The sequence below is a fragment of the Papilio xuthus genome, unplaced genomic scaffold (assembly GCF_000836235.2).
Source record: "Papilio xuthus unplaced genomic scaffold, Pxut_1.1 DF824992.1, whole genome shotgun sequence".
Taxonomy (NCBI): domain Eukaryota; kingdom Metazoa; phylum Arthropoda; class Insecta; order Lepidoptera; family Papilionidae; genus Papilio; species Papilio xuthus.
Window position 1 is genome coordinate 47200 of NW_013533657.1, and position 18936 is coordinate 66135.

Here is an 18936-nt window from a genome sequence, read left to right on the forward strand (position 1 = left end):
AAACGTTATTTGTAATCATCATTAATTTACGTCGTAAATGAGGGATTTACTTTGTAATCCCCTGATAGATCGCGCGATAGAGTTTCGACAGCGGCCGGCGGCCGGCGGTCGGCAACCGGCAGCCGACACTCGATAACACGACACAATAATAAAAATTATATATTATATTTGTAAAGGTTCGTATATTGTTGAAACTTTACAAAATTCAACTGTATGAGGCGCAAGTTCGGCCCCATATGGAATACTGCTCGCATCTCTGGGCGTGAGCACCCCAGTACCAGCTTCTTCCATTTGACCGCATACAACGGAGAGCGATTCGAATCGTCAACGACCGAGCTCTTACTGATCGGCTCGACACTCTGGCGCTGCGGAGGGACGTTAGTTCCCTCTGCATTTTCTACCGCATATACCACGGGGAGTGCTCTGAAGAATTGTTTGGAACGATTCCTGCCGCCGAGTTCCGTCATCGGACGACACGACAAACCGCCAGGTTCCATCCACACCACCTGGATGGCTGGCATTCCACAACGGTGCGATTCTCGCGCAACTTCTTGCCTCGCACAGCCGCGTTGTGGAACGGTCTGTCCTCGGCGGTATTTCCAAACCAATACGACTTAGGGTCCTTCAAGAAGCGAGCCTATCACCACCTCAAAGGCCGGCAACGCATCTGCGGTTCCTCTGGTATTGCTGATGTCCATGGGCGTCGTTGAACACTTCGGTGTTCCCGCTGCTCGTTTGCCCCCTTCTGTTATAACAAAAAATTTAAAATAACACGTATAAAGTATAAAAAATAAATAAATAATGAAATATAGATTGAGTAGTTGCACTACTTATTGCTACTGTTTCACAGTACTGTACACGAACACGTGCCCGCGTTGCTTTGGTGTATACGAACACGTGCCAACAGAAGTAGACCGCCATATAAAATATTACGATATTTTGCATTCCTAAAGCACCGATTGTTATCGCTTACCTTTTTTGAAACACATTTATCTTTAAAAACATTTATAGATTTATTATGATAGTGTGTTGACTTATGGACTTAGACGGTATATAGATTATATTACATGGACGTCGGCTTAGCGGCCGGCGAGGGCCGTAATCCCGCGCCGCGGCCTCTGCAACACTCTTTATTAGTTTATTTATAAGTGACGGTAAAAATTTACACCTAAGAATATTTGTGAGCTGCAATGCAAGTTATCCGAAGTGGAGAACAAAGCAAAAGAAGACGCTTCAACGTTGACAGAAATGGCGATTACGATACCGCAACCGGTGGGCTTGTAAATAAGTCAACGTCAACTGGCTATTATTTACGACAATATACGGTGACGTCTCCGCGTCACCAAAGTCATACATATTGTCATACATACAAACAGACAAACTGACAAAAAAGTTAATTTTTTCTATATGCTTTGTTACAGACCCGTTATTAGGTATAGTTGTCCTTACCCTTGTGCTGACGCTGACCAGTTACAGAGTTGTTATGTACATCTGTATGGATTATTGTATCCGCGTCGTGTGATACGATGCGATGCGATGCGATGCGATGCGATACGATGCGAGGCGAACGCGATAAGTCGACGGCGAATGGAGGACATAATTCCTGTGCTCCATATTGAGGTCGTAAACTTTGCAGAGCCTTTATGAATGCCGGGATAGCTTCGGGAAATTGAATTTTTAACTGAACGGATTTAATAACATCTGAAGAGGAAATTTTCTTATAATTCGTATCGTAAAAATCGATATAACATTTTTTTCTTAAGGATTGCAAGTATTAAATGTTTTAAGATGGCTTGTAAAACTCATGCATACAATTTTTATTTACACAATATTACTTTCTCTATAAATAATCTATGTACTACTTACGAGTAACATATTTCCACAAGGTCGCGACTGTTCACTGCAGCACTTTCAAAGTATGGAATTACACTTTTCACATTCGATTTCCCGCCAAAGAGGCCTTGTGAATGTGACTACTGACACAGTTAATTTTGTAGGTCGGCGTCGATAAGTTATATTCAGACATAATTCGGGAACAGAGGTCTCTCTTGCTGACGTAACAAAAAATCAAGGAAACAAATCTCTAGGGGTATCAAGGAACTCGCCTAAGCACTACGACGAAATCCCGGCATTCCCGGTGGTCCCTGCTCGCACCCCGCGCCCCGCGCTGCGCGCCCCGCACCCCTCGCCCCGGGTCCGCACCCCTCGCTGCACTCGCGGCGTCCCGGCGTCCCGGCGCTCCCACTCCCGGTCCCGGCCGCCAGTAGTCCTGCGTCCGCACGCCGCGCTCGTTGCCGCTGGCGCGTGTCTCCCGTGTCGTGGCACACTTTTGAGCGCGAAGTTTTCGTAAAGTGAGTTGCTTATTGTCCGTCGTAGGTGATTGAAAACAAGTGACAAGAGATGCAAAACGCAATCCTTTTTGTGATGACTGATGAGAAGAGTGTGCTTTGCGATGCGATACTGTGACAATAGCATAAAATGTATAAAAACGGTAAGAGTTCATAAAAGTTCAAATGACAGGTATTTCATCAATGAACAAATTTACTTACAACCTTACAATTTCTGTTTTTTTTTTAAATCTTGATATTGCATTGGTTTTTTTTTCGAACTGACAAGCGGAGAAACTTGTAAAGTAAAAACTTTGGCGCCCCGTTCCGCAACCCGCGCCCCGCACCCCGCGCCATGCTGTCGCTCCTAAACTTATCTGCTCTCAAAATACTTAGGTGAGCTAGCTATAAATTCCATCAGATCTCAACAAACGGTATGAAATTACGAAATTTGAAGCTGACCAGGTTAGGCAGAGTGGACAGACAAGGCCAGGCTGGGCAACATAGTCAGGCTGTGATGTTGGACAGCTTGTCAAGGGCGTCGCTAGGTGATAATCTATATTAGATTTAGAAAAGCTAGTTGTAGACATTCTTTTGTCTATTCCAAAAGGAATGCTTATCAACATGTGGCCAATTTTTTTATGAAAACTGACAAATAGTTTTTGAATTATTCATGTGGACTTGTAGGAATTGTAGAAATCACTTTTAGTATTTTGAAGTAACTTTTACATTTATTTGAAAAAAAAAAACGATTATCTACTCACACCGGGGCACAGTCAGTGTGGAGGACCACGAGAAACCCGAGCGAGAGGCCGCCGTGTGTGAGATGTCATCGTAATTAGATGAGTGTGAGATATCGTAGCTGCGCGGAAGATAATGTAGGAAGTACTGGACACAGATGGAGGAGATTATAGCAGCTCAGTATAGGATTCATGTCATCTACCCCTTGGCACACATCGAATTTCTTCTGATATATCGTATCGTTAAATTAACAGAGAACGCATTTTACATAAATAAAAAATTAACATTAAATAAGTAAGGTTTAAGGATTATATCAGACAGTTGGTATTGCCTGTTTGATGCTCGAGGTGGTAGCGCACCTTGGCGCTCGACCTTCAAGCGGCCGCGACCCTCGCGACATCCATCCATGTCTCGGCGTGCCTTATCTCTTAATCTGGCAGATTATGTTCGATCTGTTACATGCTGTCATCGTTATCGCGCTCGAACGAACCACTGACCTTGGGTATTCTCTGTATATCTAAAAAATATATCAATACTTAAATACATAAGTAATATATTACAGTAATAAATTCATTAAGCATTATTTTATCAGGCGCTGTGAACTCACACTTATGAAAGTCGCTGTGTCTTTATGTTTGCTTATGTCTTGAATTGTAGTCAGTAAACTACAAACCTGCCGCAATCGACACAGACGCTGAAACCCAAACTGACGATAAGAAATAATATTGCACGGGAACTGCATATTTTTTTGGGGTCAAAAAATATGACGTAGAAGGTTTACCAGACCGTTATATATTTGTTTTAAATTATATCCAACGATCAAAACATTCGCGTTTATAATCGGAATAAGTATTAAGAATTAAAAATGAATATTAAGATTAAAGTATTAATATTATCAAAAAAGAAAAAAGTAAAGGACAAAGAAAAATTTAAAAACATGTATTACATATATACATTGAAAGAGATTAAGAGATTGTATTGTTGTGTTGCTCGAGGCTGAACATTGGCAATGAGATGAGATGAGATGAGATGCGCAATGCTTTCTGACAAACGAATACATATGTAATTTGTTACAGCGCTTGTGTGGCGCCTAGTCGCCTCAGCTCCACACTGACGCGACAGCGGCACGACTGCGGCACGACTGCGGCGCGACTGCGGCGCGGTTGTAGTGCGACATGCGCGATGGCGGACGACAGCACCATTATCGAAGGCACCGTCAAGTTCCGCGACGGCAAGAAGGTCAGCCCGGCACTGCTACTGTCGCAATCGCGTGACGTCACCGTTGACCATCTCGCTCTAGTTAGCTCTAGTCTTGTGTTAAGATATGGTTCACGATACAAGTTGAAATATAGAATTTGAATTCACGAGCGTGACCGATGCCGAGTGGCCGGCAGAAATATTTACGACACGAGCCTTCGTAATGTCATCGGCAAAATATGTATGAGATTAAAATTTCACTTTACGGCAATGTGATTGTGTTGTGTTGTGTTGCAGTGGAAGTCGCGATGGTGCGTGATGCGGAAACTGTCGCCTGTAGCGGGTGAGTGTTGTTCTGTGCTGTGCTGTGTTGCTGTACGGTAGTGTGCGCGCCTCGCCCGGACTCGCTCCACACAATTATTGTTTATAATCAGTTGATTTATTTTATTTCACACATATTTACATAGTTCATTTTTCCTCTGCTCATCGACTTTTGCTTATTATTATACTATACAAAGTGTACACATGCCTGCTAAAAGCATTCTGCTCGGTGACGTTAATAATTACCATGTTAATTAATGAACGTGTGACGTATGCCAACAATCAACCCCCCTCCCCCACTCCACCCCACCCCACCCCCGCCACCTCCCGCCCCTCCTCCCGCGCAAATCGCGTTAATTAACAAAAGAAGCACAGCTACGTGCAGATTTAATGTTTAACAATAAAGTTACCGTTGGTATTCTCAGTCAAACATCTGCACAATAATGTAAGAGATAACAGTTTTGTCAGTGGAAGTGAACGGTCAGACAAGATCCAACATCGATATTATATACGAATACTGAGGTTGAGAATTTCAATAGCATTCCTTGTTAAACATAGAATGAGAGATAGGAAACAACTTGCTATATTAAACTTTGCATTACATAGACGTCGTCTTGGCTGTATGTTGTCAGTTTACATATTAATTATGGATTAATTTTACTAAGACTTTTTTCTTGCTATTTTCTTCGTCTATCTGATAATGTGATGCGGGGTGTAGCATTCGGGGGAAAAACCCGTCCGATACATTTATGACCATTTGCGAGGAAATAGTTCGTATCCTGCTACATACAAAATGTTTTAGTTTGCCGAAATAATTAACTCGTAGGTGCCGCCGGTACAAGTCGTGTCGTAAAGTATTAGATGAAGAAATATATAACTACTATATTATCACACTGGATTTCGACTGGAACTTGAAATAATAAATGTTGTCCTTCCTTTCATTCCCTCCTCCTCCGACAACAACAACAGAGATAATATCTGTTAATAGATGTGTCACTGCAGTCGGATTCTTCAGTTAAACATAATCTTTTCTCTATTTCATAATACCATGAAATATAAATAAAGAACATACAGACGAATTGGTAACCTCCTTCTTTTTGAAGTCGGTTAAAAACACAAGTGCTGGGTCACCTTAATGTTGTGTCGAGTGAGCGGAGTCGGTCCGTTCTCTTTGAATGTATTTATTAACGTAAGAATTCACTTTAATAGTTATGCATAAAATAGCGTGGGGAACTTAAAAGTTGTTTGGTAATTGCTGCCGTCCCCAGAGTACTCCCTTGCTGTAATATGAGGCAGTAGTGCACTCGTAGTGTTCGATGTCACCTCTCAATAAACGTAAATACATGTGTCGTGAGGTGTGAGGCTCCAATGCGACTTATAAGCATAGACAATATCAATGGAGTCGTGCTGGCAAAACTTTCTCGGCGTAGCAAAGTGCGGCGGTGGTCGGTGACGGCACAATGCTACAGGCTCGCTATCACCATGTTAAATTTCAATAATAATTTTAATAGCCGTTGGCTGGCATACATGAATGATCTATTCATCGGTTCACAACAGCTTGACTTTGTTTGTCGCTGCGGCTTGTTGGCTGCGGCGCGTCCTAGTAAAAAGAACGATAATGTGAGGGGTGCCGGGGCAGGGGGAAGAGGAGCCGCTTAAACGGGCATAAGCACTATTACCGCGGTGTTTGTATTGCTTCGTCGGCATGCGCCCACGCCCTCGCCGCCCCCTGCCGTGTTCTCACAGGGTCTTTTGAGACATATTACGTTACATGAGAAAGGAAATGCACATCCTTGTCAGTAGATTTTCAGACTTTGGAATACTTGAAAGTATACTTGTGTTTAATGTAAGCTCATGTTGCTAAAGCAAATTGTCTGAACTTACTCCCGCGTATAGAAAATGTCTTTATTAACATATTATGTATATAATAGAAGGGAAGATCCGATAACTTATCTGAGCTCTAAATGCGCAATTTGTAGCTTCTGTCTCGGGCGCGCCTGTATGCCGGCGCGGCCGCTTGCCTCATGTAATTGCTCCCCGAAGACTTCCCTTCCCGCGCCCACCGTTACCGCTGGTGTCTCTCCTAGCCCCCGTCGCAACCCCTGCCTCTGCCTTGACTCAAAAGATCTCCATGTTTTCTATTTGACAATCTACTTAGAAATAATTCCAAGCACAGTATTCTCCAGCAAACTGCAAACTAGAAAATCAAACTGAGTTATTCGTGTTTCGTTAAAAAAAAAGAAAAGTTACGTAGTTTATTTTTAAATCAAATTTGTAGAGATAAATTTTGCCGAGCAGCGGTTTTACTGTGACAATCTATAATAAAAATGATTAAAGTCGATGTGATGTGACGTGATGTATTCAGATGCTCAGCAACACAATGCGTGCGGCTGAAAGGACACCTCGCGGGGCGGCAGCTCGGCGGCGGCGGCTGAATAAAATTTCGAAATCGTCGCTCTGAAGAAATTAAATAGAAAGGCACCTATACAAAGTGAAATAGGAATTTGTGACGGCGCGGTTCGAACAAAACGGCTTTCGGCGACAACTCGCTCTGAATAACGACGTGGCGTAACGATGTAGCGACGCAGCGCTCGGGCGTCGTAGCATCGCGTAGTATCTACCTACGTAGGCGACGAGTGACGAGCGCCGAGTGTATCAGCGCGAGATTGCGCTGAATACTAAGCAGCGAGGATTGTTAGGTTGCGCGGCGGGGAGGTGAGGGGTTCGGTAGAGTCCTCTCTGTGCTACGTGACTGTCGCTATGAAATTCATTTTTGACAAATAGGTTCGATTTCCACATTAGTTTCCTTGTGTTAAAGGAGTGATTCGAAAATATATTTGGTACTATGAAGACAAACATTGTAATAACTGTGGCTACGACAGCTGCGACATTTTTAGGTATAAATTTGTAAGTAATTTAATAATTACATTTTCAATACTTTGTTTTGTCATTGTTTTATTAGTTATCGATTGTTCATCTAAAACTAACGCGACACGTAACAATTACCCCCAGTCTGTCCTTACATTTGAGTCATTAAGTAAGCAAATAGAGCAAGTTCTGAGCTGTTAGTTACAAATTGAGCTGGGCGCTGTCGGCCGCCGCCGGGATAAGTAACGGGCCGCTCAATTACCCTTCCCGCGCTTCGCCTAATCGTTAGATGTTACGCGTGAACCTTACTTATTTATAGTATGTTAATAATAGTTTTCTATGTTTCTATGCGGGTGATCACGACAATTGAGTTGACAACTTTTTGTTTTTTGCTATTCTTTGACCCTCTGTCGTTCTTTGTTCTTTGCCCACGTATCGCTGAGATTTAATTACAATATTGCAGTATGGAAGTTGTTGCCGATATACTTTTAGTGGCGACTGAACAAAGTTTCCTAATTTCTTTAAAAGATCCTCGGGCGACGGTTGTAGGGCATCCAGCGGTAATGATTTGCCGCAGGAACATTTACTTAATTCTAATTAATTTGCAAAGTATTCCAATTAAAGGGATTGTAATTGAGCATATGAGCGACGTTGATGGCTTTGTCGTCGGTCAAGCGAGGCAGACATCCGCGCGGCCGATGTTTTGCCCGCTTCGGCACGACCGACGCTGTGGACGGCGCGGCGGCGGGCGACAGTCGTACTTTGTTAATTAAAGCGTTCATCGAAACGCAAATTGCAGTGGCGGCGTGCGGCGTATAACGAGCGCCGCACTCGCCGCGCTGCACCACGCATTAATTGCACGACTCGGCGACGGCGCCGCTGCGTACAATTTTAAACCGTTCTCACTAATTTAAATTGAAAATGATCGCTTGTGGCTACGATTGAACCTCCCTCCACATTCTAACGAATCTAACTAAAGTTATTTATGACCTGCAATGAAGAGGGTTTTCGTTTGACGTGCAACGTCAACAAAGCTGTTGACAAGCGTCCACGCCTACGCTTACGCCTACTATGTAATATAAATGTAATAATAAGTATGAAATAAGGGAGCAAGCGAGCAGCGGTGACACCGAGATTATCAAAGACATCTATGGACATCCGCAATACCAGAGTAACTGCAGATGCGTTGTCGGCCTTTGCAAAGGTTATACGCTTGCTTCTCGAAGTAATCTATGTCGTCACGGTTTTGAAATACTGCCGAGACAGACCATTTTTTTGTCCGTTCCATTGTTATCTCCAGCAGCGTGGTACGATCATCTGTGAATTCAAGTCAGTGATTGTGACACACGGCCAGCCGGGCGAGGCTGGGCCTCTCGTTGTCAGTCGTGGTCCAGTTGAGTCCCAAATACTGCCACGGTTTAAGAAATAGTGTTCAGTAGTAGTAGTTAGAAAAAGTTATCAATAATGTGCTACATCGGTCGATAAATTATAGTTTGCTTAGTTGTTGATTTCGTTGACATGTGTCAACGACTCGCAGACGTAGTGTAAGCGGTTCGTGAAATGTGTGCAGACTGCGTGCAGCTGCAGCTGTATGGCGATGCACGCGCACGTTGGGCCGGCGCCACCAGCAAGGCAGCGCTCTCGCTGGACGGCTACTTGGGCTGCGAGGCGGGCTTCACCCTCGACAAGCACTCACACACGCTCGCGCTCGTGTGTCGCGACCACACCGCAGTACTGGCCTTCGAGACCCGGGAGCGCCTTATGCAATGGCAGGTTCGTGCGCGTCTTTTTCTGCCCTCTGGCGGTAAGGTGCTTTCCTCATAAATATACTTTTAGGGATACGAAACTACAAAACGTTAAGTGATCTCCGCCGGCCATGAACTTGTCACCGCACATCCGCTACCGCGACTGAAGAAGGGTAACAAGTAAATAAGAAGTAGAGCAAAGTAAAAGAATAGAGTTTTCTAAAGATCTATTTTTTGTATGTTTTTTTTTTCTTGAGACGAATAATTCCATAAATAGACAGTAAGTTAGGGCAAACCAGAGAGTTGTGTTAGTAGTGAAAGTTTGTAAGATGCGCAGGTGAAGCTGCAAGCGCACGTGGCCGGCGCGCGACAGTGGCTTGTGGTGGTGGCTCGCGGTAGCCGGCTGGCGGCGGGCCCGGCACGCCTGCTGCTGCGCGCACCGCATGCCGCGCTCGTGGCGGGTGTGCCTCCGCGCCTACTCGCCGTTTGGGAGCTTTCGCATCTCAGGTACTGCTAGCACCGAGCAGATCCTGCCAATAATTATGATTAACTCGAAGCACACCTTTATATGTGTGGTTACTCGGCAGGCGGTACGGCGCAGCGCAAGGTCGCTTCTGCCTGGAGGGCGGGGTGCGTTGCGGCCGCGGCGCCGGCCTGCACGTGCTAGTGACGGATCAGGCGGCGGAGATCGCGCGCGAGTTCGAATGTGCCTCTCGTGGGAATGTCTCTCCCACCAGATGGTTTGCTGTTTTTAAGAAAAATGAAGGTGCTTATAGTAAACTTATTACCTTGCTGATCGAATGGGACATGGTTTATTCTTGTTACATGCATATGCATATGTAAGAAAAGTAAATCAACTATTTACATTAAATAGTTGTTTAATTGAGCATTTATAACAACTAAATTACCCGGCGCAGGCGCGGAGAGTTCGAGGACGCAGCCGGCGCACGGGTCGGCGCCGAGCACGGCGCAGCGTGCGCGGCCGCCGGCAGACTTGCGTCTGTACGAGGAACCCTGTGCGGAGGACGCGGGTGCCGTATCACCGTACTGGCCCTCTGCGGAGCGCACTCACTATCAGGACATGGGGCTTGGGGACACGGTGTCGGTGAGCGATGCAGAGGGCACGGGGTGCGGTAGCGGCGCAGGGAGCGCGTGGGGCGGCGCGCAGCTGCAGCGTTGCCGGAGCTGCATGTGCAAGCTGGGCGCGATGTCGCGCTCCTCCACGGCCGCGCTTACACCGGGCGCTAAGCACTTCAGTCCCGCGTGGACTATGGACGCACTAAATGAAAATATTCAAAGTTATAATGTACAAAATGATAATGGTGTAGGTGATAATATAGAGAGTTGTGAAGCTTTGCCTGTTGTAAATAAGACTGAAGAAGTTTGCCGATGTTCGGATACGCCGCCCAGGAGACCGGCCAAGCAGACGGAGCTGGTGCTCGCTGTAAGCAGTGCGCCGCGCTGTGCCCGCTCGCGCAGCCATTCGCAACTCAGCGCGTTTACAGAGAAAATTGGGCCTTACGAAAATTACGATGTTCCGAAAGTCCCTTCAGCAGAGGTAAGATCTTTGTGTGGTATAATTCTTATAACTTGCATATAAATTTCTCTTAGGACGTGCTACCAAACCGATGAAGATAAAATTCCTGAACATTCACAATATAATGGACTCGGTAATCACCTTTCCACTCACGAAACATAGAAATGAAACTGTTTAGTTTTTAGTTGGGTACGAATCAAAACTAAATATCATATTTTAATCTCTTTATTTCAAACTCCGTGCTATCCAAGAAGTTCCAACGAGCCATGCGTCTCTCGTTGAGCTGTAGCTCGTGCATATAAAACATTATTTGTTAGCAGATCGATGGAGAGTACTACGACACACCTAAAAGACTCAAGGAATGTTTGAATCGGGAATTGTTTAAAATTACCAGAAGTTCCACTACTGACACTCTCGTGTTTAAGAAACCTTGCGGATGTTTACTCAAACTCGGGAAAAAGTCTAAAGAACCTACGATAGTAGATTGTGAAGAAAACTTTGAGGTGGCAAACTGTCCCTGCCGCAGAGTGACGGACTGGGCTCAGGCTTGGATTAGGTTACCGTACTGTAGGAGGGACACAAATGCAATCGAGAAACCTGCGCCAAATAAAGAAAATTCAGCGCCAAGTGACGGCCCTAACGCACTGTACGCTACAGTTGACTTATCACAAAAGACGAGAAGAAAATCTCAGCTTCAAGAATGCCCCCCTACCAACGAGCATCAGACATGCGATGCAGAAATAGACGATGGGCCGTTAGCCAATTACGAGAACTTAAGCTTCGCTTTATCTCTGGAACATTACGAAAACGCGAAAGATCTGCTGAGAAAAGTAGGAATAACCGAAAGCGAACTAGACGCGATCGGAGCTAACTTAAAACCCTTCTCTTTAGCCAAAATCAGCAAAAATAGCGTCTGTCTAAAGTGCGGACACCGTCGGAGCGACACGGGTTTAGTAGGGTCCTGCGGTGGGGCACAGAGCGGGGGCACCGACGAGTACCTCATGATGGAGCCCAGCAGCTTGGACAGCGACAGGTTGAGAGACCGCATGTTGGCCGCCGGATATACTCCGATGTCGCCCATAGGCAGCTTTGCGTTTCATACATTAAAATATCCAGTCAAAAGTTCGATTAATAGGCTGCTCGAGGAAAAATCGGCTAGCAATCCGGCTCTGTGCCCGGACAAGACGAACAACGTGTGCGCCGAGGAGTCCAGCGAAGGTCGCGCGTCCGGTGACGAGAAGGACGGACGGCGGAGAGCGCGCGGCCGTCGCTCCAGCTCCGTCGACTCGTCGCGGTTCCTCGAAGACGTCGAGGAGTTCGAAGGGAGCGTCGGAAGCGGGGGATCGGCGACATCGATGGAAACGTTAAGAGATTTGTCGGGCTCGCGTGCGCGGGCGGCGTGCGCGTGCACGGCGCGGGGTGCGGGAGCGCGGGGCGGGGCGCGGGGTGGCGCCGCGGCGGCTGGTGCACGCGACTCCTGCAGCTCCAACGACTCGGGTGTGTCGAGCTGGTCGCTGCGCTCGGCCGCGCCTCCGCCCGCCGCCCCGCCGCTGCCTCGCACCGCTCCGCATGCATCGGGGGAATCGCGAGGTATCTATGCATCTCTCTTCAATACAAACATAAATCAATGTTTGAATGTTTGTCCTCCATGCATTCTAACACTGTTGTTTGTGTCGCAGGCGTGACGGACGCGCACAGCACGTCGAGCGGCACGTCAGACATGTCTGACTATGCGGAGACGCTATCGCTGTGCTCCTCGCAGTCGTCCGGGGACGCGCCGGCTCCATCCGGGCCCTGGTGAGCTGTAACTCTATTCATCTTTTGATATAAATATTTTATACTGGTTTTTTAAAATACTCGTAAGAAATTTTTAATAAAATTTATAAAATAACAGTTTAACGACCTATTAAATGGAATGGTGGATGGTTCATACCACGTCACGAGCGTGAATTAATCTTAATCCCACTTGCGACGTCATAGTTGGTTCTACACCGCACTAGGTGAAGGTCGAGCCATTAGTTTATTTATATTGAGTGTATGTTCATATGTATGTATACGCGACGTAGAGTATCTGAGTGTGTCGTGTCGCAGTCCGCGGCGCGCCGCCAGCACGTTGCGGCCCCGCGCCGGCCGCGAGTACCGCCCGCTGGGCCCGCTCGCGCCCGCCGCGCTGCTGCCCCGCCACCACCGCGCCCCGGCAGCTCCCGGCTCGCACCTGGACGCACAACGAACTGCCGCTAACAAACTATACTAAGCAATAATCAGTAACAATCCTGAACATATATGTACATTATATTTATTAATGTTTACACTTCTCAGTTTCCTTAAAAAAATCTCTTTAAAAGTATGAATTATTACACTAATCTTTAATATTTTATAGGACATGTGTTTCCCCCTGTATACTATTTGAGATCGATTTATGTGTTTTATATAATATATATATGTGTGTGTGCTGAGTGAGTAGTCAAGCCGCAGAGTCATCGGTCGGTCTCGTGCGATCCGTCCATTCACACTTCCAATGACTTCGCCGACTCGCAGCGGACGCGACGTCTTCATTTCCCCTTGCATTCTCCGGACGCCGCCGGTTGTCCTACATTTGTCTCATTTCCAAAAATTTAATAAACTTTTCTAGTTATTTAAATCTTGTTATAAAATATATATGACTGAACTTTACATTTGTAAATAAACCTCGTCGCCCGTTGACATTAAAATATTACTTGATTTTGTTGAATAATATAATGAATGTACGCATAACATTTTATTGATGAAAAAATGTTACAACGATGAAGATGATCAAATTGAAACTGAAAACAAAACGAATTAAGAGACAGGTTATTCTAATAATATGTTAGTGAACGCGACGTAACCAATACGTTACAAGCCATCGAATATTCTTAGTTGTCTAGTCATTTCAATAAGTTACTTTAATTAAAAGCGTTCTATTATGTAAATATATTTAGCAGGAAATGTGAATTACGTCAACGATAGCAAAAGCAGTATAATATTGTATTTAAGTACTTAAAATAATATCGTCTTTATTTTGCAAGGAGGATATTATGATATTCAGAGTTTATCTGAAATACTGTAAAGTCGCGCGCTCGCTCGGAGCCCGGCCCGCGGCATGGCCGGCGTCAGCCCAGCGTCGCGTCGGCGGCGAGTGTATGTGTGCCCGGCACGAGGCCGCGCGCGCGACAGGTTGTGTCACTTTCACTATACAATTGACGATGTGATTATTGAACTAATGTTAATGAGCTCGAATTTTCCAAATAAAACATCTTGAACAAATGTCACCTTTGTTTCATTCCACACCGATACCGATGCAAGGAGCTGGGCTGTGCATGTGACGTCACCGTGTTGTAAATGCGCCGCCGTTGAGGAGCTGCACATTATAAAATAATTCCCATGAAAGGCTGCGGAGGAGACAAATCTAAAGTCATATCGTCTTATCAAACTCAACAACCTGCGGTGAGAGTGGACCGGATCAGACACGGGCACGGCCCTTGCTGCCGGCTTAGCAAATTCAAATATCGTACAAAAATCACCAAATTGAAGTTATTTCATGTTGAGTGCGTTGTATAATACATTCGGTACAGTTAAAGATACCTGCTACATTATACCATAGTTAGCAATTCTATTCTAACTAGTCTTAAATCTTTAAAATGATGTTTATTTTAAATACTAATAGAAAGTTATATTTTAATTGAAGTTTAAAAAACCCCTTTATGTTATTACTGCTTTATATCTATCACAGGACAAAAGCTGTACGAACCTCCCCCCCCCCCCCCCCAACCCCCGGAAACCCCGAACCCTGTAGGCCGCGCTAACGATCCCCCGCCCCTTTCGTCTTCGAGTGGCTTTCACTTGTGCATTACATCTGCATGAAACTTCATTTGGTGTATGAGTCGAGTGAATGGCTCGAGTTAAATGTGCCTCCTTTAGTTAAAATGATACTATTTATGAATTGCATATAGGTGTTATGAATGCTGGGACTTTTAACTTTTCATGCGGACGTTTAATTTCAGCTTTATTTTTTTATACTGATTGTTCAAAATAAAAGCATCGTTCTCTTCACTTAATGTTTATTATAGAATTATGATGATAACTTAACAAAACATATATACAACACACTACGATTTCACAAATATAATTAATTAGGACAACACACTATTGTCTGCTCATTGTTACTCACTCGTTTTACACACTGAAAAAAAAAACAAAACACACTCGATAAAATAGAGAAATAAAATATCACGGCGCCACTGTGTGCCAGTAACCTTTTACCTTTTTAGTGGCGCCCTCTGACGTAATACAATCGAATTACGCTTAGACATCCCGCCCACCAAAGGACGTAGTCCTTTCAAACTCTATACAAACTCAAAATCTCTTACACTGAATACTATACACTGCTACCGCCCACCATGGCAATCTATGCTTAAGTAACAATAACACATTAAAATTATAAAAGACAAAACTCGACTCTATAAAAGAAGAAATATGAATGATAAGATAGCACTAAACTCTATACAATAAGAAAGATCAATATAAAATAACTCTAGACTCTATATAAAAGAAATAATTGAAAGAAAATTAAAACACACGTACACACACAATGAAATTAAGAATTTACACTACTCCGTATCTGAATTAGCACTCAGGTAGGACAAGGATGATGAATTAAGAAAAGATTCGATTTGCCTCAAGATGATCATTAGCTCCTCAAAGGTAAGTGTAGAATCTCAGATTCTACACTTACTCTTTTCAGATGCACTATTGTTGTGCGAACATCAGCTTCTCTAAATACTCCTCCGAAGTTCGGTTCGTGCGGAGGATGGTACCTCCATGCTGTTTCCTCGTCTGCTAGAAGATGCTGAAGTTCGTCAGGTAATTTAGATTTAGCTCGGTAAGACGTTTCTCCTCGTTCTCTAGACGCGCTGTCAGCCGGGTTCTGATGTATACCCACGTGTCTCCACTGCTCTCGTTCCAGCTTGGTAAGTATCTCAGATGTTCTATTGCGTAACCATCTCGGTATGTATATCTTCTCTAGTTTAAGTAAGTCATCTTTGACTTGTTGCCACTCGTGTAATAGTTGTGGGGTGATCTTCTCATCCCATGATAAATTTATTCTCCACAGGTTTTGTTTAAAACTCCTCGCTCTGACCCCAATAGATGCTATGCAGTTCATTGGGTTGTAAAGACGCGCTATTTCAGACAGCTTTCTTTTAGTTACATCCTCTCGATTCTCCTTATTTTTAGGTAGTTGCAAGTGATACTCAAATTCATCGTTGGTCTTGTTCCAGGTAATATCTAATGTCTTGATGTTATTATTATACTTGAAATGTAATAACTGATTATTTCTTTTATTCTTTTTACAGATGTGTTCCACTTCGCTGTTGCTGCACCATTTTCGAAGTTCAAAACCACCTGCTCTCATTAAAGTATTCATTTGATGATATTTGTCTATAGTTTGCTCTGTTGTTTTACATCCGGTAAGTAAATCGTCCATATAGTAATCTCGTAGTGTAATTTGTGCTGCTAAGGGATAATCTGGTTGCTCATCTCTTAATAGTTGTTGCAGACACTTCACGGCTAAGTAAGGTGCACAAGATGTTTCAAAGGTAAGTCTCAGTAGTTGGTAATGTTGAAGAGGTTCTTCTGTATTTGATCTCCACAGTATCCTTTGGAAATCTGTCTTGCTCGTTGACAACTTGACGATACATTTTAAATAACTCTGCAACGATACAAATTCTATGGTATCTCCATCTCATTAGAATACGACGTAGATCACTTTGTAGTGTAGGTCCGACGAGAATATTGTCATTTAAAGACACGTCGTTCACTCCTTTGCTCGATGCGTCGAACTCCACTCTTACTTGCGTAGTCGGTTTTACCTCTCTGATCACTCCTTGGTATGGCAGATAAACGTCGTAAGCATTTCGAAAGTCTCCCTCCTCAGTCGTTTCTTCATAAATTTCTTTGCATTGCATTTTCTCTCTCGACTTTCTCCTTTTGATAGTTTCAGGTTCTCCTTCTGTCTCCCAAAATTGTTTTAAAAGCTCATCTTCCTTTACTTGTATATGCATGCTGATAATATTTCTATTTTCTTGTACTAACTCATTTTTGATTTTTCCAGATAATATCCAGCCCAATTGCGTGTTTTGTGCAACTGGTCCAGATGACTTCGAATGTTTCAGAAGACCATCTAGTAGAATTTCTCCGTAGACTTCAGCACCCAGAATAATATCAATCCGTCCAGGTGTACTGTAGGTAGGGTCAGCCAAAGGTAAGTTGGTGATCTCTGGCCAATCATGTATAGATGAGTCTCTGCATGGTATAAACGAAGTTAATCTCTTCAATACGAATGCATTGACTTGGATGGAAAACTCAGGATTGTGTAAAGATAAGATCTCAAAAGAAGCCATACTCTTTGTTTGTGTTTGACCTTCTCCGACTCCTGATATAAGACTGTTCACTGAAACTCGCTTTAACTTCAGGACTTGTGCTGTGGCTTCTGTTATGAATGACGCTTCAGATCCTTGGTCAATCAAAGCTCGAACGATTTGTATGTGACCCGTAGGTGATTTGATTTTGACCATAGCTGTGGCCAGTAATACTCTACTCAGTTGTCTCTCATTGGTAAAATGTGCTACAATTTTTCTCTCAGGTTGTTGGCTTAGCTCTTGAACTTCAGGGGATGTATTCTCATGATTTGAATATACCTCTGCAGTTGATCTCTCTTCACGGTTAGATGTTCTCTCATAATGCAGTAGTGTATGATGTCGTCGAGCACAACGACGACAGCTCGTAGTTGAATAGCAACTCCTCACGTTATGATTAGGTGATAAGCAATTGAAGCACAAATGATTTGATTGCACGTACTCAGTTCTCTTCTCTGGGGTTTGTGCTGCAAATTGCTTACACTGATATAATAAGTGTTGTCCTGAACATATTACACATGTGTACTCTCTCTTCTCCTCTTCCACTGATGAATGAAATGATCTCTGTTTTGTAGTTTGTCTCGTAGTGTTGTTGTATTGTGTTGTGTTAGCTCCTCTACAGTTGTAATGATTTGATGACTCCAACATTTCTAATGTTCTAAATCTCGTCTCGATAAATCTCTTCAGCTCCTCCCAGGTAGGTAAAGAATCTGCTTCACCGTCTGAATGTACTCGGCTCACCTCTAACTCCCATAGCTTTCTTGTCTCTGCATCTACTCTTGTGACTACTAAATAAATTATGATAGCGTCCCATGCACTCGTATCTATTTCCAAATTTTGTAATGATTTTAAACAGGATGATGTTGTATCTAAAAGTTGTTTTAAAGCAGCGGGCGACTCACTTGTTACATTCTTCTGGGAAAATAAACGTTTCATAACTTCATTAGTATTAAAGCGCTTATTGTTGTATCGTCGAACCAGCTGGCTCCACGCCTCGTTATAATTTACATCGGTTGTTGATAGATTTTTAAGTAGTATTTCAGCTTCTCCAGATAAGCAGCTCTTCAGATAATGTAGTTTTTGAGCAGCGGTTAGTGTAGCATTTGTATGAATTAACGACACAAACATATCAAAGAAAGTTTGCCAACTTTCGTATCCACAAGAAAATGTTGGCAAATGAATTGTTGGTAATCTCACGTCACTAGATGTCGCCACAGTATTGGGTTGGTTATTAGATGCGCTCACACATGAAGTCGGCTGGTAAATCTGCAGATCATCTTTTAATTTGATTTTATAGGTCTCGTAGATGTCCTCAAACTCTGAATACATATCTTCGGCAAAATAGCTAAGTTTCAATTTCTCAGATTTATCTACAGCGGCAACAATCTCGTTATGAATACTCAAGAATGACTCCCACAGTTTATCTAACGCCTCTATTTTCGTTTCAATATAGTTCACAGTAAGCCGATCTTTGGGCGATTTTTTGTAATTAATCTGCGCTTTACTAACCCGCTCAAATAACTCCTCTTGACGTCGCAGACACACTTTTAATGCTTCAGACATTTTTAAATGTTCAATGTTCTCGTAACACAATCACAATATTAATATATTCACTATAGTTCAATTACTCTTCTCCCGGGTTTCGGCACCAAACTTTTGTTCAAAATAAAAGCATCGTTCTCTTCACTTAATGTTTATTATAGAATTATGATGATAACTTAACAAAACATATATACAACACACTACGATTTCACAAATATAATTAA

At 43.6% G+C, this 18936-nt stretch overlaps 2 protein-coding genes across 2 annotated transcripts; one reads left to right on the forward strand and one right to left on the reverse strand.

The window, feature by feature from the left end:
* Positions 1-2281: 2281 nt before the first annotated feature.
* Positions 2282-12990, forward strand: LOC106126503 (uncharacterized). The gene is made up of 10 exons (XM_013324212.1): positions 2282-2491; positions 4145-4307; positions 4563-4608; positions 9025-9227; positions 9537-9706; positions 9787-9965; positions 10117-10757; positions 11057-12326; positions 12416-12533; positions 12828-12990. Exons 2-10 carry the CDS (start codon positions 4251-4253, stop codon positions 12988-12990), a joined length of 2847 nt encoding a protein of 948 aa, XP_013179666.1. The 5' UTR covers positions 2282-2491; positions 4145-4250.
* Positions 12991-16345: 3355 nt separating this feature from the next.
* LOC106126504 (uncharacterized) lies at positions 16346-18733 on the reverse strand. Its single transcript, XM_013324214.1, has one exon. The coding sequence runs from the start codon at positions 18731-18733 to the stop codon at positions 16346-16348; it is 2388 nt and encodes a 795-aa protein (XP_013179668.1).
* Between the last annotated feature and the right edge of the window lie 203 nt (positions 18734-18936).

Excerpts from the sequence above, each read along its gene's own strand:
- LOC106126504 (XM_013324214.1), bottom strand. The coding sequence starts at position 18,733 with ATGTCTGAAGCATTAAAAGTGTGTCTGCGACGTCAAGAGGAGTTATTT.
- LOC106126503 (XM_013324212.1), top strand. The coding sequence starts at position 4,251 with ATGGCGGACGACAGCACCATTATCGAAGGCACCGTCAAGTTCCGCGAC. Across the intron at positions 9,707-9,786 it reads TGGGAGCTTTCGCATCTCAG|GCGGTACGGCGCAGCGCAAG; the intron begins GTACTGCTAGCA and ends GTTACTCGGCAG. Across the intron at positions 10,758-11,056 it reads CGAAAGTCCCTTCAGCAGAG|ATCGATGGAGAGTACTACGA; the intron begins GTAAGATCTTTG and ends ATTTGTTAGCAG.